The sequence below is a fragment of the Suricata suricatta genome, chromosome 1, assembly GCF_006229205.1.
Source record: "Suricata suricatta isolate VVHF042 chromosome 1, meerkat_22Aug2017_6uvM2_HiC, whole genome shotgun sequence".
Lineage (NCBI taxonomy): Eukaryota > Metazoa > Chordata > Mammalia > Carnivora > Herpestidae > Suricata > Suricata suricatta.
The window spans coordinates 57,056,199-57,082,195 of record NC_043700.1 but is presented as its reverse complement, the minus strand read 5'-3'; the positions used below and the strand labels follow the sequence as shown (position 1 = coordinate 57,082,195).

The window sequence follows — 25,997 nt, the reverse complement described above, 5'->3', positions numbered from 1 at the left end:
GGGACACCTGGGTAGCTCAGTTGGTGGAGCATACAACTCTTAATTTCAGCTGAGGTCATGATCCCAAAGTCATGGGATCAAGTCCCACCTTGGGTTCCATGCTGAACATAGAGCCTGCTTAAGATTTTCTCTCTTTTTCCCTCTCTCTCACTCTTTCTCTCACCTTCTGTCCCTCTCCTCTACTCATCCTCTGGCCCCAAAATAAAATTTTTTAAAAAGTTTGGTAGAGTTCACCAGCGAACCCATCAAGGCCAGGTACTTTCTGTTTTGCCAAGTTATTTAATATCTATTTAATGTCTTTAAAAGGTATAGGCCTATTCATATTGTCTATTTTTCTTTGTGTAAGTTTGGGTAGACTATGTATTTGAAGAAATTGTCCATTTCATCTACAGTATCAAATTTGCAGACACGGAGTTGTTCTTAGCATTCTTTTATTATCCTTTTTCTATCCATAGTATTTGTAAATGAAAGAGTATATCCTCTTTCATTTCTGATATTAGTAATTATATCTTCTTTTTTTTCTTAGTTAACCTGGCTAGTGGCTTATCAAATTTACTGAGTTTTTTTCAAAGAATGGGCTTTCAGGTTAAATGCTTTTAATTCCCTGTTTTCAGTTGAATTGATTTCTACTCTAATATTCATTATTTCTTTGCTTCTACTTACTTTAGATTTAATTTGTTCTTTTTTTCTAATTTTTTAAAGTGGAAGTTTAGGTTAGAGATTCTAGAACTTTCTTCATTTCCCACATATTTATTCAATGCTACAAATGTTTCTTAAGCATTTCATTTGCTACATCCCATAAATTTTAATAGCTTATATTTTCATTTTCATTTGGTTTTAATTTTTTCAATTTTCTTGAGTCTTCTTTGACTTATGTGTTATTTACAAGTGTGTTGTTCAATCTTTAGGAATTTCAGGGCTGTCCAGTTATCTTTTTGTCTTCTAGTTTAGTTCCACTGTGGTCTGAGAGCATATGTTGTATCACTTCTATTATTTTAAACCAGTTAAGGTGTATTTTATGTAGTCTTAGTGTTACATATGAGCTACAGAAGAATCAACAATCTGTGGTTTTCCTTGGATGCAGTTGGATGATGTATTCTATAGACATCAATGATGTCGTGTTGATTGATGATGTTGTTGATTTCAACCATGTTCTAACGAATTTTCTGCCTGCTGAATCTGTCCATTTATTGTAAAGAAGTGTTAAACTCCAGATAAAATGGTGGATTCATCTGTTTCTCCTAGCAGTTCTATCAGTTTTTGCATTGTGTATTTTGATGCTTTTTATTTGGACTCACACATATTAAGATTTATAATACCATCTTGGAGAATTGGCCCCTTTGTTATGTAATGGCCCTTTTTATCCCTAATAACTTTTCTTCTTCTGAAGTGTTTTGTGTTAAAAATATAGTTACTCCAGGTTTTTTTCATTACATTAGCATAGTAGATCTTCCTCTATCCCATTACTTATAATCTATCTGTGTAGGCCACTCAGTGCTATTTAGATATAATTTGAAATTTTAGTAATAGTTATATTCTTGCCTGGTAGGCCACTTTTGCCTCTTTGACCATATAGCCAACATTTATTATTCATAGAGTCCACATTTGCCCATTTGCCTACTGGCTAAAAATTATTTATAACACAAAATCAATATTTGTAGTGCTTTCATGGTCATTAATAGACACGTGCAGAGATGTGAAAACTTTGAGTCACCAGCACACCAGCTGAGATTAGACAAGATGGTGCTCTGTCTTCTTGTCTCAGCTCTCATCCTGTTAACAATTATTCTTTTTGTAGTCTATTTAGTGCTACATTTTTGGCATCTTTATGCTTTTGGTTGGTGACTGTGTTCTTTAAAATGCCCCCCACAAATGTTGGAGAGAAGTATTGAGTGTTCCCAAGCACAAGAAGAAATATTAGCGAGAAACTATGTGCATCAAATAAACTTCATTCAAACATGAGTTCTAATGCTGTTGGCCATGAGATCAATGCTAATAAATCACTAATATAGCACATCCAGAGAAAAAGATAAAGTTCACTAATCGATACTTGAAGCTGTCAAGAAAAATGCTAAAGACACATCTATTCTATGTTATGAAGCTATGCAAAAGCAGCTAAATTTGTGAGTTCATGAGATGACAACTGATAATAATATAAAAAGTGTAGCAATCAACTTTCTTTTGACAGTGCTAGATGGCTTGCATGTTTCAAAAGGTGACACAGCATAAAAACTGTTAAGGTTTCAGCTGAACAAATTCCGTAGATATTCTTTGGGAATGGGGCAACTGCATGGCTCATTTTGCTAAGCATTTGACTTCAGCTCAGGTCACGATCTCACAGTTCGTGAGTTCAAGCCCTGTGGTAGGCTCTGAGCTATCAGCACAGCTTTGGAGCCTGTTTTGGATTCTGTGTCTCCCTCTCTCTCTGTTCCCTGCCCGCTCTTGCTCTTCTCTTTCTCTCTCTCTTTCAAAAATAAATAAATATTTTTTAAAATGTTTTAAAAAGATACTCTTTAAAAATATCTTCTAAATTTTATACAGGAAAAACACTGAGGAAATGAAGGCTTCAATGCTGACGAGACAGGCATGTTTTACCAGGACACCGACTTACAAACATATATAATGTAAATGGCATTTCTGTTGACAAAAATGTTGTGACCAGAGGTTGTAGAAATCTAACTGTATATTTCCCCAGAGAAATACTTCAGCATCTATCAATTCAGTGATCATGACACCTTTGTAGAAAACTACTACAAATAAAAAGAATCAATTGTATACCATAAAAGCTTATAAAACTGTTATGGTTGATTATGCCAGGCTTTTCTGTGAAACCAGAAAATAAGAATTATCTAGAAATTCTTGTCATAATGTAATAAGATAAGAAAGAAAAACTTGATTATAAAGTAAAAATCAAAATTCTGATTATGTACACAGTATATTATTTATATCTCAAAATCTAAGCTAATCAACTAAAAATTACTAATAACTATGAGAGTTCAATAATTTTTATGAATACAAGGTAACACCATGTTTACAAAATTCAATATCATTTACTTAATTAAGCAATTATGTGTAAAGAAACAAAATACAAAGAACGTAACTTTAAATGTCAACAGACATGCAAATATGATTTAAAAAAATTTTTTAACGTTTATTTATTTTTGAGAGAGAGAGAGAGAGTGCAAGCAGGGAAGGGGGAGAGAGAGAGGGAGACACAAAATCAGAACCGGGGTCCAGACTCTGAGCTGTCAGCACAGAGCCTGACTCAGGGCTCTAACTCGTGAACTGCAAGATCATGACCTGAGCCGAAGCCAGACACTTAGCCAACTGAGCCACCAGCTCCCCACAAATATGAATATTTTTAACAAAATAGTTTCCTGTCATTTGCAAAAACTCTACAAACCTTGGCTAACTCTTTTAGAAAAGAGAAACACTGAAATAACTTAGCAAGTATAGTGACAAAAAGACAACTTTTGAAATTAGTTCCTAAATTATTTTAATTAAAAATGTTTACAAATTTTTGAGGTCCAAAAAAAATTAATCTGAAATATCCTGGAAAAATAAATGAGCTAGAATTGCTATGAGCACTTTGAAAAATGAAGATTCAGTCAGAGATTAATTGTAAATAATCTCAACAGAACAGCAACAAAAACTAGAAAACTATAATAATTATACAAATGTAATGATAGTAAAAATGAGAATGGATACAACTGAAAAATCTTCTATTTATTATTAAAAATGTGTTCACTTTGCAATTCCCATCAGGCAGTTAACAGATTCCTACTGAACTACTTAACAACCTTTGAGTCCAGCTAGCCCCAGGAGAATATGATGCTCAATGCCTCTCACACACCATAAATTTCAGTTTTGGGAGCTGATTCTATGCCTCTCTCCTTCCACTTTACACCTGCAGATCATTTCTCTTACCGGCATCAAACCTCTTCCTCTTCCTTTTGTTTCACTGGGCATAGTTTTCTATGTAAATCCTAGTCACTAGCCCCATTCCCTGGATATTTCAGCACCTGACTCAGCTTTCCTAAGAACCTAAGGGCATTCAGGATGGCTTTAATTTCCAAAAGGATGATCTGCTTAACATCCTAGCCTTTCAGTTAATTTTTTCCTCATCTCCTTTAAATATCTCCTTTTGTTCAAAGAAAAGTTGCACCATACAGAATTAAATAGGCAAGGAAGAATTTATTCAAGACTATTGCAACTGAAATCAAGACTTTGCCAACAGAAAAGAGGGACCGAACTCAGTTCCACTGAAACAAATGGCAAGAGTTTTTAAGCGTGGTGGTGGGAGGGCAGTGAACTAGTTGAAAATTACTGGAGAACTCTGGGAGTTGGGGGTGTTTGTCAATGTAATTGGGCCATCTGTGTTTGCTAATTAGTACTTAAGAAAGTTAGGTTCGTGCCCTCCTGGAGACTGGGAGATAGGGATTCTTCTCTTTCCTGATGATTGTATTTCAGAGGGATGGCTCCCAAGTTTTTAAAAAAGACATTTCTGTACTATAAACTGGCAAATGATTTGACAGAAGATTTATATCTCAAAGGAAAAAGAAATTACCATTCTAAAGTTTCCAAAGTAAATGTTCTCAGAAAAGGGAGAGATCAAGGGCTTATAGTCAGAAAGAAACCGGTCTCAATTTTAGTCAAGCTGACACAAAAGTTAGGCTATGTTCTGCTATGACTATAATTAGAGCTAAATTTATCTAAACTGGTTATGCATTCAGGAGTTATATCAGTATAATGCATTCAGAAGTTCTATCAGTATAATATAACAATAATCAGTATAAACAGTATAATAATATATAAATATATCAGTATATCTGGGCCTCATACAGCCCAGAAACAGCCTCAGTTGTGAGGCAGAGAGACCATATTCCACGGAAACCATGAGAGATTCACGCGGTCCCTCACAAGGGCACACGTCCCTTGTACTTTTCATAACTTCCTTCTTCACTAACTCTTCTTTCTCCTGGAGGTCTTGAAATCTAGCTGTTATTTTTGTCTTAATGTATGTCCATCGTGAATTATATCTCTCTAACTGTAAAATGAGAAAGATGTTGTACTCCTTTAAATACTAATCAGCCTAAAGTCAAGAAGCCTTTTTTGGTGGGTTAGGAAAGGTGGCTAAAGAAACACTATTTTTTATTCCTCTGTATTTTTTAATTGGATCCTTTTAAAGGAAATCTGTCGTAATAGCACCAAATTGAGAGCTAGGAAGAACCAAGCCCCTCATCAAGTGTTGCTCTGTGATTTCCAATTCTAGTTAAAATTGCTCACTGCTTTCAAGTACCATCAGGGATAATGCTCGCACAATGGTTTTTGATCCTTAGATAATGGGTTCTTCCAAACTACAGAGTAGGAACTTTACTAATCTTCAAATATTATTCTTTTCCAGGCTGTGACAAAGACATGCTGATCGACATTCTAACTCAACGCTGTAATGCACAAAGGCTGATGATTACAGAGGCATTCCAGAGCATGTACGGCCGGGTAGGGTCTCTTCATCTTGACCTATTTCGAGGGCAAACTCCTGGGAAATGACAACGCTCTCAGAAAACGGATACCATTATTCCTTTCGGTCTCACAGATTGCAAAGATCTCAGACTCCACTGTATGTCAGAAACAGTTCCTATGCCTCTAACGTGTTTCAAGGAATGTAAGAAAGACATAGCCATGTGTGAGGCATGTTCACACTCATAGTCACTCCATCAGTCCTTTCCCAAAAATCACTCAGCTTCATAAAATGAAAGTTCTGGTAGCCTTATGCTGCTGGTTGGCCCAATTAGGCTAAAAATGTTGCACTGGAAACACCCCTGTGTCAAGCTTTAGGGAAGGCATGGAAAGGGCTAATGATCACTAGGTCAAAAAAATAAGATCTTTCCTGCAATTCCCCACAGGTCTTCACCTACCTCTCAACCAAAGTGAATTCTGTACTAGCTTTTCTTCTCACAGCATGCAGTTATAGAGACCATTAAAAAAGAACGGCAGTTAAAAATAGTTTAAGGCAATAAAACTATCCATAGTGCTTTAAAGTAATCACATTCTAATTTCAAAGCAAGTACCATTAAAGATTCCTTTCCTTTGTTATGCATTTAAACCACAGATTCAGAACAAAAACTCTTCAGGCCAAAAGGGCCTGAAATAGCAATTACTTTGTCAACTGAGCACTATTGATGAAACACTATCATAAAACTTTCTCAGTAGAATTAGCTCTTATAAATTCACTCCATCTCTAAACCTCAGTCTTTGAATAGCTATAATACAGGAATAAAGGATAGTCCTCACTCATAGAATAAATTAATAATTGAAGAAGCTACCACGACTAGTTAAGTTAGTTGAATTAAGCCATGAAAGGAAACCATTTATGTTTTTCCCCAGGTAAAACTTGCTCCCTTAGCTTATGTTGCCAGAACACCAGTGCTCCTTTTCTTTTGAAAGAGAATGTAAAAACCCTAAAAGTTGTAGCATTACTAACATAATACTGTTTTAACATACATACTGCTAGAAGAGTGGTCATTTTTCAGTATTGTTTTTAACTTACATACATTTTATACATCAGGTTAATTTAGGCTGGAGGCATTACTTCATCACATTCTACCAAATTATACTAAGAGACTAAAACAATTAAGAAATTCCACTCAAGGAATGTAAAATCCATTAAACAATTTATACTTTCAAAGGTCATAAAGCTTGTTAAACCCTACCTACCTTCTGCTGAACAATCCCTACCGCGCGGAAAAGCTTGGCTAATCACACAATTGCACCAATGGATGAAAAGGCGTCATGCTGGCCCCTTTCCTCCAAAAGACCTTTGCCACACAATCAGTTATGTCTTGAAAATTAATTTCCCTCTCATATTTCTCTCTCTTTCCCTCACTAACACAGTCTTGATTCATTTGGTGCCCAGACTACTGTGAAACTCCTAACGGTACCTGCTTCCCTCATGCCTTCCTCTCCCATCTATCCTCTACACTGAGCCCAGAATGATTCCAACTCCAGATTTCTGCTTTCCTGCTTTGGCCTCCCTCACAAATATCCACAGGTCCGTGGAATAAACCAATTCCTTCCCCGGGCATACAAAGCCTTGCTTACTTTGTTTCTGTTCTCCATCTTAAGCCCTCTCCCCCTTCTTCACGCACCATCAACTGCAGTCAAACTGATCGGTTTGTACTTCTACAGTTTAACTGTGCCTGCTCCCTCACCTTTGTTCAGGGTGTTTCATCCACCTCAGTGGCTTGACTCCCCCTCCCCAAGCTGCACACCTGCTCATCTTCCCAGACACTGGGCACTTCCTCACACCACTAACCCCAAATACTGTGGAACAGACTTGTGCTGCTATTTCATTCTTCATAGAACCTCCCCCTCGGTACCCGATGATAATTAGCGAACTTGTCTATGTGTGTTTCCCTTTACCAGAGTCTAAATCCTCAAAAGTTGGAATGCATTTCACCCATCCCGAAAGCCTAGCACAAATGTCTATCTAACTTGCAGAGATTGCTTAATTATTTCTGTTGAATGACAATGTGAAGGCATAGTTTTGGCTGTTCTATAAATCTTCCCCACCTCAGTCAGCCTCTGCCCTGGGGCTAGGTGCTTCCTGCTAGGGTCCCAGAGTTCTCTGTGCGATGTTACCATGGCCTTGCCACACTGGATCATGTAGGCTTTCTGTCATCTCTTGATGACTAGACTGTAATCCTCTAGAAAATTAGGAACTAGGTTATTTACTACGATCTCTCCAGAGCTCAGCCTGAGGTCTAATAAGATGTATTTCTTCTATAGAATAAGGGCATCTAAAGAATTATATTCTCCCTATTTACACTTTGTTTAAAAAAGAGGTGACATCCCTGTATTATCCACTTTATACTTACTGAATATTCATAAATTGCCTAAATTTCTCTTTTCCCTCGCTCCCTGCTCTAGCTGCTCCCAGGTCAACTGGCCTGATCTTCAGCTTCCTGATCCCCTCTGTAGCTCCCTTTCAGAATTACTTCTTCCATTTGGCCAACGCATATCTTTTGCTACCTTTCCTTTTCTGTGGTGACAGTTTATAGATTTCCTGTATGTTAGTCTTTGATATTTTTATTTTTTATTAATATGGATAATCAAGATTTGATAGAATTATTTTCCCAGTTGCTGAGCAAAGTGCAATTCTAGGCATGCCCCATAAATTCTTGATATTTTACATTAGTGAAGAGCAGCTAAATTTCATCAACTTTTCTTCACCCAAACCGCAATAATCCCTACAGTCAAATGAAAAGCCTTTGGAATGCCTCTGATTGACATATTTATCAATATAATTCATGAGGTCATTCCTGGTCTTCCATACCAAAGCAAGTACTATGTGATAACCAGTGCAGTGAGGCTAAGGGAGCAATGAAAAACTTCTGGTGCTGAGCAGAAAAACAAACTATACATACCTGATAAGTTTAGCAATTAGCAATGATCCCTGAATAGGGTTCCAATTCAACTGAAGTAATTTGTTCTTTTGTTACGGAATCTGGTCTGGATCACCGTGGAAGAACCAAGTGGCACTCGGAGATCTTGGAAGGGAGGAGGTTTATTTTACACTGGTGGGCTCAGAGGAGATCATTCTCCAGAGGTCTGAGCCCAGAGCATTAGCAAAGGGAACATTGATAGTCTGTTACTTCCGCATTCTTCATTAGTCAGAAGCAGGTGTTTTGTTATTAGTCCTGTCAGCCATCTTACAACAGATTTTCGCTCTCAGTTTCAGTTTTCATCTGAAACAGGAATGATCAGCTCAGAAAAGTCATGGCATCTGGAATTCCTTAAAATTGTGGCGTTGGTTATGGAATTTAGTGTGGATGCTAACTTGCCCTGATTCACACAGTTAGAACTTAAACCAAGCTTACCTGACTCTGAATCGTGTCTTTCAAAATGTCTCAGTAAGTGCCTGTTGTTCTCAACCGAATAAATACCAGATTTAATAAGAGGATATCTATATTGCTAACGGCCTATTCTTCAACGCTTTGCTCAATGTCTGCTATTCAAAAGGGCCTAATCTGATTACCCTGTTTAAAACTGTCACCTACCCTGGGGCACCTGGGGAGCTCAGTTGGTTACGGGGCTGACTTGGCTCAGATCTTGCAGCTTGTGAGTTTGAGCTCCTGCACTGCTTTTCTGTGCTGACAGCTCAGAGCCTGGAGCCTGCTTCAGACTCTGGGTCTCCGCTTCTCTCTCTGCCCCTCCCCAGTTCATGCGCTCGGGCTCATGCGCATGCGCGTGCTCTCTCCCAAAAGTAAATAAATATTTTTTTTAAAAATTCAAAAAAAGCAAAACAGTCTCTACCCCAAAGCCTATGCCAGCATTCCAGATCCCTTTTACTTGCTCGTTGCTTTTTTCTATGAGTTTCACTGCCTAACATGCTACATAATTTATTTACATATTACAGTTACTATTTATAGTTCACCACCTCTCCCTAGCACAGACCCCACAAAGAGAGGCACCTTTGCTTTATCCACTACAGTAGCAGGGACATGGCTGGTGTTACAGACTCAAGTGCATCCCCTCGAAATTTTAATGTTGAAGCCCCAGCCCCAGAGATGATTAAGGTTAAATGAGGTTAATGAGGTGATCAGGGTGGGGACCTAATCCTACAGGACTGGTGTTCATATAAGAAGAGGAAGAGATACCAGGAATGCAGGCACGGGGGAAAGGCCATGTGAGGATATATCAGGAAGGCAGCCACTAGGGCAGTCTGAGCAGATACTCAATGCAGAGACATGAATGTATGAAGAGTTCAAGTTCACTCTTCAGACCCATCTTGTTCTCATAACACTTTTTTTCCCTATTAGCTCAGCTTCATGGTTAAAAATATTGATCTTGAACTATCAACATACCTAGGAAGTAGCCAGCTAGAAAATTACCTTAGCTACTTCAGAGGTAGAATTATCATGTCTCTAGTATCAGTAATAGGTATGGTATCTTTTCCTCTATCCTTGCTTTTACTTTAGAATAAGGGGTAGATGTAGTTTTAGCCTCATAAGGCTATTAAATTCATTACATAATTTATCACAGACCAATTTTATAAGTATGACTTAAGTAATTTGAAATAGTACAACTACTTTATCTTTCAAATATATGAGTTAAATATACTCCTTTTGGTGAAACTTAACTACCAGGAACATAATTTATAATTTCAAGAAGATTTTCTATAGAATCAGTAAAAATTTTGTTAAGTTTAGAAAAACCTCTGTATACGCTTGTTACAGCCTGAACAATTATTTCTCTTGAAAGTAGCGTACAATCTCTGTCAGGAAGGGAGGGAAGAAGAGAGGAAAGGAGGGGAGGAGGGCGGGAAGTAAGAAGGAGGAAGAAAATTAGATACTGCTAAATCCTTGCCTAGTTAAGCATCAAAACACTCTCTAAAACAGTTCTGTAAATTTGCATTCCCACCCGCAATAAATATATAATGGCTCCCATTTCCTCAAATCTTATAAAACGTAAGAAGTTTTGACCAATCTAATGGATGGAAATGGAATCTCTCTGAGGTTTAACCTTGCATTTCTCCTTGATAACATGTACTACTGAACATCTTCTCACGTTTTTTTTATGCCCTGGTTTCTTCTTCCTTTAAGTTAATTCTATATTCTCTGTGTATTTTTCTTGCAGTAGCTTGCCATTTATTGATTTGTAGTTATTACATAATTTGAACATTAGTTATTTCTTGTGTATGTAGACTAAAAGTTTTTTCTCCAAATATATGGATTAATTTCACACTATGTTGTACAATCTTGTGTCCAAACCTGTGAAAGGTATGAAACTTTAACCTACAAGATAGCAAGCTAATCAACCAAATTAACATAGATAATGGTAGAAGACAGGAGACTCCTTGGGCAAAGACAAAATACAGTTTATCACTCAGAATATAGTGGTTGCCAGGATGACAGAATTTTCGCAACAGTTCCCTGAGCTTTAATCCCAAAGGTCTAAGCAAAGATGACCAGCTACTGCTTGGATATGCAGTGAGTTGTACTGTAGAAGAGAAACCATGAGATTAGAAACTTCAATCAGTTTTAATGGGCAGAATGCATGGCTGCCCATTGCTCATAGGGGAAACACTATCTCTCTTATGATGCTATTCACTGCATAAACATCCTTGGAAAGCCACTCTAGGACAAAGGGCTGTCAGTCCCTCACTGTGCATAACATTTACAAACATGAGACCTACAGAAAACTGTCTCCCAATCTCACCCCTCATTTCTATGCCATTTTCACTATTGACTTTCTTTTCTATGAGCACACCAATCCCTAAGCCCCTCCTATTATTCTGACTAACAAAGGCTGAGACTAAATCCATCCATTTGTCTCATACAGCATTTAATTATCAAAGGATTTCAAGCAACAAGGGGAGGTCAATTGGCAGTATTGATTCCAACAATGCCCCGACAGGAGTTTGAACCCAATGAACTCAACCAATCCCATAAATCATCAAGGCTTATCTTAAAAAGCTGAGTGGCTCTTTCTTAAGTTTTAGTAATGACCTTTCTACTTGGTTTGAAGTTTTTACTTAGATACAGTAGGATATATTAGCAATGGCACAGACTTCACCTTTGACCACAGGAAGGAAGTCTAGAGCAAGTCTATCATCCATAACAATCTTGGCCAGTGAGTTTGAGCTGTCTTAGATTCCATGTAGGGCCAAAGTGGTATGATTAGGTATTTCCTCCCCAGGTGCCAAGACTGTTATTCCCGCTCCACCACTAGAAAATTGTCACTTTTCTTGGGGTGCGTAGGTGGCTCAGTCGGTTAAGGGTCCAACTTCAGCTCAGGTCATGATCTCTCAGCTCATGTGTTCGAGCCCCATGTTGGGTTCTGTGCTGACATCAGAGCTGGGAGCATGCTTCAGAGTCTGTCTCAGTCTCTTTCTGCCCTTCCCCACTCATGCGTTCTCTCTGTCTCTGTCTTTGTCTCTCTCTCTCTCTCTCTCTCAAATATAAACAGACATTAAAAATTTAAAAAAGAAGGAAAGAAAATTGTCACTTTTCTTGAAGTTGTAACTTTGGCATTTTTATTATTTACTCACACCCCAAACTTCCTTTTGGAAGGGTGAGTGCAGAAGAGACAATGCCATTTTTATAAAACTTTTAAAAAAGCCACTGTGTCACATAAGCAGTGTATTCAACTTATCCTTATGCTCCAAGGCTATAAGAGTCCAGAGATATTCTGGGGGCTGAACTAGAATTGTTTGAAGTTCTTCACCCACTTTTGCTTAGGCTACCACCCACAGAATAGACCAACTAGCACACCCTGAGGTTGACAATGTTACGAGAAGAAAATAATCATCACGCCCAGGTGAAGGGTCAAGGTAGAATCCCAAATTTTTTAAATGTATCTGGGTTATTACAGCAAAACTCCTATTTACTTCTATACAATTCAACACTTCACTTCTGATACCAAATGTGTGGATTCTTTTCTTCAAACTAAACAATTCTAATACTAACTACTCAGAGTTACTATATACCCTACAGGGTAAGGACTGTTTCACAAAACTATCCTCCACCTCAGATGCCAAAAACAAGTCTTGGATTGTCACCAATACTCTGACTGACGGGCTGTAAAATGTTAAGTTCCCACAGCCCTTCCTCAGGTTTGATGATTTGCTAGAATGGCTCACAGAACTCAGGAAAGTGCTGTGCTTATGATTACTGGTTTATTTTAAAGGAAACAACCAGGAATGGCAAAGTGGAAGAGAAACATATAGGGCAAAGTATGTGGGAAAGGATGTCGAATTTCCATGCCCTCTCTGGGCGTGCCACTTTCCCAGCACCTTGATGTGCTTGCCATCCTGAAAGCACCCCAAACCTTTTTAGCCAGAGTTCATTATACAAGCACAATTGACTGAATCATTCATTGGTCATTGTTGAATAAGTCGGTCTCTATATCTTCTCTTGTCCCTAGAGATCAGTAGTAGGGCTGAGGGTTCCAATCCAATAATCAATCACATGGTTGGTGTCTCTTGTCCCTAGAGATCAGTAGTAGGGCTGAGGGTTCCAATCCAATAATCAATCACATGGTTGGTGTCTCTGGCAACCAGTCCCCTTCTTCTAAGATGACCTCATTAGCATAAACTCCATTATGGTTGAAAAGGGGTTATTATGAATAACAAAAGATGCTCCTCTCACACCTACCAGAGAATTACAAGGTTTGCCAGGAATAGGGTATGAAGGCCAGATAGATAGAGAGATAGTTATAACATCACAATAATCCTCTCTCCCCATTTCATTGTGATTATTATACAGGAGGGGAAACTTTATTCAGTGATCAATTGCCTTACTAAGCTATGTACATCAGGAGATGAAGAAAACAGATTCAGAAAGAATCTCATTGAATCAATCTGTTATCACCAATACCAGAAGCCTATGGATGGTAGAGACTATAGAAGATTCATCAAATACCTTGACTATCAGTCTACTGTTGAGCAGCTTTTGTAATAAAAACTATACCATGGTCAGACCACAAGCAGTCTGGAAAGTCAAATACATGACCCAGATTAGATTCAGGGACCATAATTATGTCCAGAGTCAGCTGACTGAACAGGGCTATCACTTGCAAAAGTGTCAATAGTTAAAAGGACCTCAGAGGGGTTCAAGTCTGGTGCAGTATATCCGCCAAAGCTGAGCAGGAGCAATGTCCTGTGAATGGTTTCCTTCACAACGAATAAGGCAAATCAAGGTTGATTAGACTCACAATACTGGCAAGCAATGGAAACTTTGGCACCAGACACACAAAATACTACACGCCTGCTTTAGGATGATATGTTGCGTGGTCCAGTGCTCAAGATTTATAGGGAGACGACCACGCGGTATACTATCATATTCTGGAAGTAGCTCTTTTTTGAAAAGATAAAAAAGGGGGACCTGTCGGGAGCCACTAACAGTACTCTGCCTTCAGGCGGGTGACCTTTGTTTTACTGGTAGCTCCCCACAGGGAGTGACACTTCCTTGCCTGCAGGCGGCTGATCTTTGCAGCTCCCCACAATATACAATATACATGTTGTGATGTCCAGTATGATGATGGATCCAGGTAGCAACAGTATAATCTGAGCAACACAGGCTTGATCAGTAGCTGGGACTCTAGTTGGTCTCATCAGGGAATATGCCCTTACTGTGCAAATCTATTCAAGTGACACAGAAGTTCCTACCAGCAGTCACAATTCGTTTTGACAGACTACAGTCCCAAAGAAACCCCTTTTTCATGTGAGGTCTATACTTTCCCAAGTGTTAAGCCAAAGAGATAGGTCTAACAGCCCAAGAGTGAGTAAAAAGATGAAAAAGTTTTTATCAAGGAGGATACTAGCCAAAACTATGAAAAAAAAATCTTGATTTCCACCCACGGAACACAAATTGTCGATTTTGGGTTCTGCACAGCTATTGCTGAATTATCAATAAACCAGGTCAAGGCACTGAGGGCAACTGATTGAAGTCTGCATTGATTCAGCATCTTGTTTCAAGCAGCAGAGTGGGGTTAAAGTTTCCTGAAAGGAATAGCTGCCATTTTTTCAAGTAAAGTCATGATGCTCCTGGGGCCAGGCTGGCTGTTCCCTTCAGTGTGCCATTTCCATTCGACGAGACTTGTTGATTTCTTCCCACCTTGCTAGTCATTGAGTCCCAGTGGACCCATCAAGATGAGACTATCAGGCACAAAGCTGCAAGCCTCCATACAGCAGGCATTCAATGTCTACAAGAATCCATAGCAAGTCAACTGTTGCTTTCTAAAAGTGACATACCCAGAAGTCGTATGAGGAAGGTGACAAGTTTAAATGCCAAGAGGCACCTCTGGGATGCTGCCTCTTATTGCCTGAGATTCCCATCAGCAAATCATCTGTCACAGAGACGTGTAGCAGATAATAATTATTGGGGTTATACATGTGGCTGTAGGGAGAGTACTTCCCCATATGTGGTTCATTTCTTATCACTCTCTTTGGTACTTATAAGCGTTCCCAAGAAAAACAAATAAACATACATTCCAGCTATATTCAACAACATTAGACCAAAGGACCTCAATCTCAAGTTCTTCTAGTTTCCCTTTTTCCACGGCAAACCTTGCCCACACCCATCAATTGAATTTGGAGGAGACCCCAGTTCAACCTATGGGTCCACACAGAATGGTGACTCTGGCAGCTAGAGCCAACAAACTCATAAAAACTTCAGTCCTCCCATTCCCCAAAGTCCCTCAGCATACTCAGAGGGTCTTTTCTGCGTGTCACCTGTGCCCACCTCAATAGAATGAACCTCCAGGTTTCTGGCCTACACAAGCCTTACATCAGAAGGGGAGAGCATCACTCCTGAAACCATGTTTTAACTTTGTGCACTCTGGACTCAGTAGCCAGAGCCACATTGCTTTCTGGCCACAGGCACAGAATTCAGTCCTTTGGACAGATCTGGAGTTGGCTAACCTTTGAAAAGGTTTTTTATGAGTCCATCTTTGAAATGGATTCTGTCGTACGGCTACCGCATCTTCATGGTAACATTGCTTAAGTCTTTGCCTGGCATTAACATAAGAGCTAGGGGAATTTTCCAGGCAGAATACTGTTATTGTTGAGTATTTTTATTCTATCTTCTTTTATACTCCCCCAAATTAATCATCATTATGCTTTTGATGAGTTAATGCTTCTTCAGTAATTTTTTCTTTCTTTTTTCTTCTAATACTTAGCTCCATTTTCTGGTCTCAATGTCATTTTTCCAAAGGACAATTTTTAGCAGTTCTTTTTTCTAGAAATAACAAATGATTATTAAATTATTTCAGTTCTTTTCCTTAAGAGAAGCTATATTTTTTCCCTCATGATTGAATATTGTTTAAATAGCTATAGAAGTCTATGCTGAATGATAGTTACTTTTTCTTAGGTCTTTGTAGGTATAATTTTAACTTTTTTTTCCTGGACTTCATTGATAACTTTTGAGAAATCCCTTTTCTCATTAAAAGTTTTCCTTTATAGATTACCTCTAATTCTCTGTTTGCTTTTATGATTTTTTAAAAATCTTAATAGTTTACAGTTTCACGGTGTTAGTAAATAGGTTTGTGTACTTTTATCTAAATAATTGAGGATTCACATGTTATATGATATTTGAAATAGTGTCTCTCTGCTGTTGAACACATTCTCTGCTGCTATAAATCCTATTCAGCAAAAGTTTCTTCTTGCCATTCAGTCTTCCAAGTCTCTTAGCCCTATATTCATAACATCTATTTGTTGTCTGTCTCTGTGGAATTTTTTAAATTATTTTTTCAGCTATTTTTTTCCAATTTACTAATTCCAAATAAGTTGTTTATTAGATTAGATTAGTTAGAATTTTTAAATCTAGAAGCTTTTTATTTCTAGAATTTTATTTGCCATCTTTTTAAGTGTCATTTTTTTTCCCCATAATGTTCTTTCTGAGTGTTACCAATTGTGTCAAACCGATGGGGTTTTAATTCTGCCATTTGCAGAGTCCATTGTCTGTCTTCCTGGAAAACCGACTCTAAGTTCTAATATTTTTGCCGTGAGAACTTTTAAAGTGATGCTTATTTTCTGCAGTGAGAATTTTTTTTTCCCCCAGAGAGTCAGAGAATCTCTCTAGATTAGTTTGGCATTTGCTTCTTCCTGGTGTCCCAGGAGAATCACCAGCCCTGGATCAACTTTCATGATGATTTCTCTTCATGGAGTTTCCGGCTCATAGGGTACAGTAGAATACATTTAAAAGTCATGCCAAAGGGAGACACAGCTCTATTATTTTGGATTCTCAGGGAAAATATCCTTCTTGTTAACCCAGACAATGAAAGGTGAGCTTTCTGCTCATCTTCCAATGCTGAAGGCTATTTTTTTTTCCCTAGTTCATAGTTTAGCTGAGGGTATAATCCTTTGAGGTTCCCAACCTCATAGAGGTTTCAGACTTAGTTCTTGTATTACATTGGCCCCATAAATGCTCTCCTGTCCTCACAGAATGTCCCACACTGAGCACTGAAATCCAAAACATACGGTTCTCAAAACCAATCCCCATTCTTCCTAGTCACCTGCACAATCATCTCCAAGGGTCAGCTCATTTGCTAACACTCTATTTTTCATTTATCCCCTGACTTTTACACCCAGGGGTTTCTTTATTCTGAGATCAAGCATACTCTTAAAAGAACGTGTGTTGTTTTTAGTGTGGTGTTTGGAGGGGAGGGTTTAGCTTTAATATACTATGTTTCTCCAGAAGACCAAAGTGCTATCATCATTAATGGACAAAAATTAGCTCAAATTTCTACTGAAAATTGAATCATTAGTTAACTGTGAAAGCATTTATAAAAGAATATTCACTTACCGCTATGAAATGATGAGGCAGCTTGTGTAAATGTTTTTATAATATATTGTAAAACCATGTGAGTATTTACACAATGAATATTGGGGTGGATAGAACTGAATACTGGGCACGCTTTCTATGAGCCTACATCACTGAGTGTTTAAAGAGCAAGTATCTTTTATTATAATAGTAAAAGGCATATAAGTTAAAAGCATATAAAAATATTCCCCGGAGCCTATTCAGCCAAGCAAAATGTTAGTCATATGTCTACGTCTTGGCCCTGATTACACATAATTATTAAAAGGTATGAAGAACAAGGAAGAAGACACTGCCGTTTTACTTTTGGTTTCAGTGGAGTGGTCAGAAGAACTGCACCATGGGTAATCTACAGTTTCATCAGTAGCACAGAACAGCTCAATTTGAAAAGCAAGTAGTCATTAGCTTAATGCAAGGCCAAGCTGTGATTCCCACAGAGTCCCTTCAGGGCAAAACTTTGGCAAATTAGAAAGCTGAGGCGGTCAGGCTGGGGAAAGTAATACTCCAAAGGTTGCATCCGCAAAGTTATTTATATAACTCCAAGTGAGAATTTAAGGCTTTAATTAGAGCACCTATTTGAAGTCTCCTCTTTGAACATGCAAGGTTTAGCTATTTAAACATATTATTCAATATTTATTTTTCCCACGGAAAGAAATCTCTCCTTCCAGACGTCCTGATGATATCATACTATTCCTACTATGATAGCACTAGGCACATTTTGCATTGCAAGGTGATTGTAATTTCTGTGTTTCTGGGCCCTCCACTAACTAAAACTGCTTGAGGAGATGGACCTTCACTTGTTCATCTTTGAATGGCCAAGAATGACTACAAACAAATAATTCTTGAATTATAAGTGCTTCTCATTCATTTATTTATTTTATACCAATTGTGTAAGTTTCTACTATGTAGCACACACACTCCCATGTGCTGGTGAAGTAGCCCTAAATAAAAAAGACCAAAAGCCCTGGAATAATGCAGTTTACATTCTACCTGGATGAGACAGATTTAAAAAAAAAGTAGTAAAATGTGTCATGTTAGAAAGTAACAAACAATGCTATGGGGGAAAAATAAAAAGGGAGAAAGCCTGGTAAGAAATACAGCAGGTACTGGGGAAATCAGGTTCAATTTAAAACAATGTGACAAAGGCAAGAAGTCAGGGAAGGGCGGGTCCTGTGAAAAAAGGCCCTGAGGCGGAAATAGATGTTATTAATCTGAGATCAACTACACCGAAGCAGTTGTAGTTTATCCTGGAGCATAGAGTAGGAAAGGGCATTTCCCGCAGAGCAGTAACTGATCTGATTTGTATTTTTACAGGATCACACTGGCTGATGTGTTGAGGGGAAACTTAAGGGCAAAGATAGAAGGAAAACTCATTTGGAAGCTACTACATTAACACAGGGCAGTGAGGATTGTGGCCTGGGTGAGGTTTGAAGCAGTGAGAAGCGGTAAGAAATCCTCAGTTTCAGGACAATAGAATTTACTGACATTTGGGTATTATAGTAGTTGTGGGAAATACAACATAATAGATAAAATTCTTATGTGGAAAGAGAGAGAGAGAGGAAGAGGAAAGAGTGGGAGACAGTCGGCACTTGCTATTTAGATCTGCAGCAAATTACTTAATAATTTTGGAAGAAAAGACATTTTTTGAGTACCTAATATGTGCCAGAAAAAATTTTAAGGATTTCACTTGGGTTAAATATTCTTATTCTTAGATCAGCCCGTGAGTGGATACTGTTATTTTCACTTAACAGGGAAGCAGACACAATGAGGTTAAGTAACCGTGCAATCTCACAGCTGCCACTTTCCACAGCCAGGATTCAAACCTAAATACTTTACCTCCACAACAGGTACACTCTAATGGCATTCGATGATATCTGATACTGTTTCTTTCACTGAAATTCTATAATTTCATTGACATCTTTTATACAGTCCGTTTCCGATAGACATGCCACCCACGTACGTGCAAACTTGCGCGCACACCTGAATTACCAAACAAAGATATACTGGCGCCATCTAGTGGCACGACTAATCTCAGTTTGCAGCGAAATCGTACATCTGTGTTCAGTATTACCATATGATGGCATAATATGTAAAGTAACCGGAGATGTTGTTATAAATATTTGGGAAAGATGGAGATCAACGAAATGTAACTAAAGATTAAATAAAAGACCTGCAACGCCCAAGCTTGAACACTGACTTTATCCTTTACAAATAATAAAAACAAGGGGGTCTTCTCTAAATGAATGAACATTCATTCATTTATTCTTGCACTTCTTTGTGTATTAATTTATAAAATACATATACTATGTACTCTGAACATTCTATATTCAGCACTGTGAAATAGATAGAAATGGAGATAAAATAGATAATGAATTTAGTAAAATTTATTTTTTGCATTTATTTTCATAAGGCATATCGACATGCAATTTTACTTGCATGTGAAGTTTTTTAGGTTTCAATATTAGAGCAATACTGGCCACATAAAATAAATTGAGAAGTCATCTTTCATCTACTATTGCTACAAGATTTTGTGTAAAGTTGATTTGATTTCTACTTTAAATGTTAGATGGATTTTATTAGTGATTTCACTGGGGTCTAGACAATGGCAAGGTGGAATTAAATATGAGTTGAATTTCTTTAATTAATATAAGGAAAGTCAGATTGAGTATAAAATTCTGCTTGAGTTTTCTTTGATAATTTTTGTCTTTTAAGAATTTGGCCCATTTCAACTAAGTTTTAAATTTTAGTGGTATTCAACTGTCCATTGACTAATGAATGGAAAAATAAGATGTGAGATATATATATATATTACTTGGCAATCAAAAGAATGAAACCCTGCCATTTGCAACAACATGCATGGAACTAAAAGTGTATTATGCTAAGCGAAATAAGTCAGTCAGAGAAAGACAGATATCATGTGATTTCACTCTTATGTGGAATCTAAGAAGCCAAGCAGATGATCATAGAAGAAGAGAAGCAAAAGTAAGATAAAAAGAGAGGGGGAGATGAACCATAAAAGACTCTTAAATACAGAGAACAACCTGAGGGTTGCTGGAGGGGTGTTGAAAAGGCGGCCAAATGGGCGAGAGACATTAAGGAGGATGTTAGCATGAGCATAGAGTGTTATGTAAGTGTGAATCACTAATTACTATTCCTGAAGACTAATTAATTAATACAACTGTTATTAATGTGTTCATAATATTTCTTTTTTCCTTTAATGTCTGTAGTATTTGTACAAGCCACTCTTACATTCCCAATATTGATACTTTGTATTTTCTCTTTTTTCTTAATGTTTATTTGGTGTGTGTGTGAGAGAGAGAGAGACAGAGACAGAGACAGAGACAGAGACAGAGAGAAAGAGAGACAGAGAAAGGGAGAGAATGAGCAGGGGAGGGGCAGAGAGAGAGGGAGACACAGAATTCCAAGCAGGCTCCAGGCTCTGAGCTGTCAGCACAGAGTCCAACATGGGACTCGAATCCAAGAACCTTGAGATCATGAGCTGAGACAAAGCCAAACACTTAACCAACTAAGCCACCCAGGCACCCATCTTTTTCTTGATCAGTCAAAATAGAATTTTATTAACATTACTGATCTTTTTAAAGAAATAGATTTTTATTTTATTGAGTGTCTAGTATTTATCAATTTTTTGTTTTATTGGGTTCTGATCCTGTTATTATTTTCTTTGTTTCTAATTCTGAATGTAATTCACCCTTTCTAGGGTGGTTTTTTTTTTTGATGTGGAATCTTAGATCGTTTATTTCATATGTTTTTCTTCTAATATAAATATTAACACTAAAAATTTATCTTCAAACACGCTAGCTGCATTCCAAAAATTTTAACATGTTGCATTTTCACCATCAATTTGAAAGTATTTTCTAAATTCCTTGTGATCTATTATTTGCTACTTGTATATTTCTTGATTTCCAAATATTTTGGGTTCTCTAGATATATTTTTATTGTTAGTTGTGAAGTTAATTGTGTCGTAGTGAGAGAACAGATTCAGGAAGAGGCACATCACAAGCCTCATTGAGGGAAACATCTCAATCATGGGCTAGTCCAACTACAAGGACTTCATTACTGGGAAGGAGCTTCAGGTGAGCATGGGAGACCGTGAACAGGCAGAGGATTGACAAAGCAAAGAAAGTCTGGCCAGGACAGAGTAATCAAGGAGCTAAATTCTCTATTTTCGTGTCTAGGACAGACAGCATGATCTTAAGGGCAAAGTTGAAGTTTAAGTATAGATTGTCAAGACCCAAGTACCACACCTACTGACTTCACCCTTAAAATGCCTATGCAAGGCAGACTTGACTTAAAGGTGAGGAAGAGTAAAAGCAATTAAAATTACTTAGAAATTTTTAAATAAAAAGAAGTTATTGGATCTCTTGCAGACTCTCATAGATTCCCTACATGAATATCTGATTTCTTTTTAAAGTTTTTTTTTAATCTGGGAGAGATTATTAAGAAAAGAAGTATTGTATCCTAGATTTGTAAAGCAACAAAATAATGGGGAATTATTTATGGAACTAAATTTAAGAGCACAGACTTCTTTTACATAAAAAATACTAGATTTTAAATTTTAAGCCATTGAAATTAAAGTTAAAACATCTAATATTTTAATCAAGATTTGTGTCTCTTGTTGATGCAGATGAGAAAAAAAAATCATCATTTTAAGGAGCCATAATTATTTCGTGAATGACTGGAACACAGGCTTTGAGTTCCTTTGTCAACAAAAGCTGCCATGGTTCCTGAGTTCCCACAGGAGCGAAGATCCAGTTATCACGTAATTCTGTGCCACAAAGTCAAATTTCATACCCATCTTCTCCTCGAGTGGATCTTCTGGTCTCCACAGATTGACTTATTCCCACCCCGTAGGAAAACACCCATACACAGATACAAGGATTTCCCCATGCTCTGGACTTTTCTTTTGCTAACTGACTTACCTTCTTGAATCCGGATTAGTCAGGGTTCCCCAGGGAAACAGAACCAACAGCATATGCACATATGTGCATATCTGCTTGAGAGCTGGTGTGAGCAAGACTCTCTACCCACAAGCCTGGGAAAAGGGTCGGGCGTGGGTCGGCAGGTGTTTATCCTCTCAGGAATTCCGTATTGGCTCTTGGCTTTCTTAGAACTCTGAGATCCCGGGATGGGGCTCCCTCTGTGAGGAAGGATGTGGCCACAGCGCGCAGGGCTCTCTCTGCCATTCTCCCGGGGCCTCCAACACTCAGCAAATCCCAGCCCGACCTGGCCCCGCCCCTCCACAGGACCCACACTAACTCCTCCCACAGACCAAAACCCGTGCGGGGGGCGGGGGGCGTAAAGGGGGGAATCTCTCTCCTCAACCCTTCTCCCGCACTTACTCTCTCGCCGTCCAAATCATGTAGGACCTTATAGCAGTGTTAAGGAGCTCAAAATTTCTTGTAAGAGTAATGGAAAGCTGTTCAAGGAGAGCGATGTGATATCTATCTATCTAGAGAGAGAGATTTTAAGGAATTAGCTCACATGATTGGGATGCCCGGCAAACTCAAAATCCCTCCGGTAGCCCAGCAAGCGGGGGACTCGCAAGAGCTGCAGTTCAATTCCCAAGGCAGTCTGCTGGCAGAAGTCTCTCTTCTTTGGGAGAAGGTCGGGCTTTTTCTATTAGAGCCTTTAACTGGATAAGGGCCACCCATATTTTGGAGACAAATGCTTTACTCATCTACCAAATACGTTCACAGAAACCTCTAGAATAATATATGACTTAATATCTGGGTACTGTGGGCCAACCAAGGTGACACACAAAGTTCACCATACAAATGGCTTCCTTATTTCCTGTTACAGTACTACTTGTCCTTCCTGTCTAAAGGTAACTTGGTTTGGCAATCCTACCACTCCATTCTGATCTCTCACTTGAGTTCCTGTTTTGTACTACTGCTTTAGGATCTGATAGTGTGAAAAATGATATTAAAAGCCTTAGAAAATGTGTTAGCTCACATTTTTACTTATGTTATCTCTGGGTTTGTGGGATGTGAATCTCCTTGAAAACAGAGACTCTGTGTTGCATTTCTCCAGCACCTACCACCATGTCTGGGAAACTGTAGGAAATCAGACAGTATTAAGTAACTGCAATCTTTCACTCAAAAACATTTACTGAGCTCCTGTGTGCATAAGAATATGTGTCACAAGCTCATATGTTTATATATATTCTATTAATTGATGTAGCCCCAACACCTAGGAAAAAGCTTGGCTTACATCCCCTTAGCAACTATTTGGTTAAGAAATTAGAAATAGCCAGTGGTGCATAATGAGGGAATGAAATAGAATGTAAGTTCCATGGAAGGGAAGATCTAATGCTTCTTGTATATACTCCAAGCACCTGACACAACTCTGGACATTTATTAATTGGACATTAAATGAATTGCATTGACCTTAGCAAAAAGTATAGATTCACTGTATTACTGGTTACCACCTTATGGATAAATGCTTTTATTTCCTAAAGAAGAAAATCCATAATATAGGAATGGTGTTGTCCCATTATGCTAAATAAAATGAAAATTATGACTCTTTTGTTTTTATTTTCATTAAGCTTAGTGTGTCTTATTGGCATTTTTTACTTGAATTGTATTATTGAATCACCTCAGAACTAAAATATTGCATATTTTTCAAGTACAGCTGAATATACTCTATATGTTTTAGCGAGAAATGTTGTTTTAAACATCTTTCAGATATCTTTATAACCTTACAAAAAATGCATTTAACATACATGTTTTTAAATATCTACTCTACACTAATAAAATAAAAGTGAAAATAAAAGTGATCAATTTTATAGCTCTATAATCCATATTGCAAGAACTAAAATTCAGCATGCTTGTTTTTCTCCTGCAGGTTAAATTTCAATATTTTAAACAAATGTATTACCGTGGCTATTTGATGAAAGCTCTTAAATCACTCAATTCATTTACGCAAGCTTTGTGGCAATAGTATACCATGAACTCCAGCTAAGAGATACCGCTGCAATGATAAAATAAAATGTATATTTTATTTACGGACTAATGTTTCATTAATTCCACATAAGAAAATTAAGAACTCTCAACTATAATGTTTTTAGGTTTCAAATTTTACTTATTTTCATAGTAAGATCAACAGAGAGGTTGGGGCTGGGATTAGGGAATGAAGGTCATTCTGTACTTAACATGACTACAGTATCCATGCAGCTGACCTCTCATGCAGCGATATGATGACATAAGATATTTTCAAACCCTCAGGTCCATCGGCTCCTGTAACCCCAAAACAAGGCTTGTTACCATGCGAAATGACGTGGGAAAAGAAATCTTAGACTTTCTGCAATTATCCTATTTCTTCTCATAAAGTTAGTACCTAATATAATAAAAGTATTTACTTTTCCATCCATAGGACCTAATTGGTGAGCTGAAGGAGAAGCTTTCAGATCACTTCAAGGAGGTCATGGTCGGCCTCATGTACCCACCGCCATCCTATGATGCTCACGAGCTCTGGCATGCCATGAAGGTACTGCTCAGACACAAAACTATACCTGTGACAAGTGCACAGCAATATTTCAGTAGAGAGGGAACATCTAGATCCGTGATGAGGCAGTATGTGACCAGGGGTGGGGGAGAGCATATCTGAGCAAAAATAAAACAGTGAAAATGCTGCGCTCCCGTGAGGTGGCCCTGTTGGGAAGAGGGGGTTTCTAGAGCCCAGGAGCCCGGATCAGCCTATTCTTTTGCTGTACAAACTCAGATCCACTCAGATCCACTGACCCAGCTCTATGCTGAACGACCACAAAGAAAAACGAAATAAGCTTCCAGGGCTGTCCATATTTGTCTCTCCCTGGTACGTATTCATACACTAAGCAAAAATGTTATAAAGCATATAAACCTCTTCAAATTATTTGTTAAAATTGGACTAAGTAAAAATGGAATACTGAGTCAGAGATGAAATGTAGATGATATCTGGGTTTATTTTTGTGACCTTAAGTTACTCCTTTCCAAAAACTATTGCTCAACAGTAAAAAACTTTTACTTCTGAAGAATTACAATAATTCTTTACAGAAAAGTCATTTCCATGAAATAAATTGAGTACAGATTTGTTAGACTTTGTTGGCTAGGGACGGGGTACAAAAGGCTTTTTAACATCTTTCCAACTGCTGATATTAAACACCTGCAGAACTGTTGCAGTCATTCCAACATGATGCCTGCCAATGACCAGATTACACAATCTGTGAACAATGTGTGACAAGAGAGAGGAAAGGGGAAAAAATTGAGGGAACCTGGATTTGGGCCATCATATTTGCAGATGAGAATAGACATTGTATAACACTCATACGAATTTTAACTAACTGACTTTTTGTAAGTTGCATGTGGCCATTCCTACCTCTTGCAAAATGATGTGACCACAAGGATACGAAGGAAGTAATATGTTACTGTTTAGATAAACTGTTATATTTTATCAATAGTACATGGAATGGTAAGGATTTCTAACACTTTCTGGAAGATGTGTTGTCTTTATAAAACAGAAAAATCAGAGAAAAAAAAATATGTGCCTATAGCTAAGAGATCACAAAAAGCACCCAGTCCAATGTTTAGACCAGTAGTACAAAATTTCAGATTTAGGGAGAGGCAGGGAGTGGTCCCTGAAACATCTTTAGGAAACTAGGAGACTCCCATTCTAATTACA

At 37.9% G+C, this 25,997-nt stretch overlaps 1 protein-coding gene across 1 annotated transcript in view; it reads left to right on the top strand.

The window, feature by feature from the left end:
- The window catches only part of ANXA10 (annexin A10), a 59,318-nt gene that overhangs the window by 6,547 nt on the left and 26,774 nt on the right, over positions 1-25,997 (top strand). The window contains exons 3-4 of the mRNA XM_029950601.1: positions 5,405-5,499; positions 24,714-24,827. Of these exons, the coding sequence (XP_029806461.1) occupies positions 5,405-5,499; positions 24,714-24,827 (209 nt within the window). The remainder of the gene's footprint in view (positions 1-5,404; positions 5,500-24,713; positions 24,828-25,997) is intronic.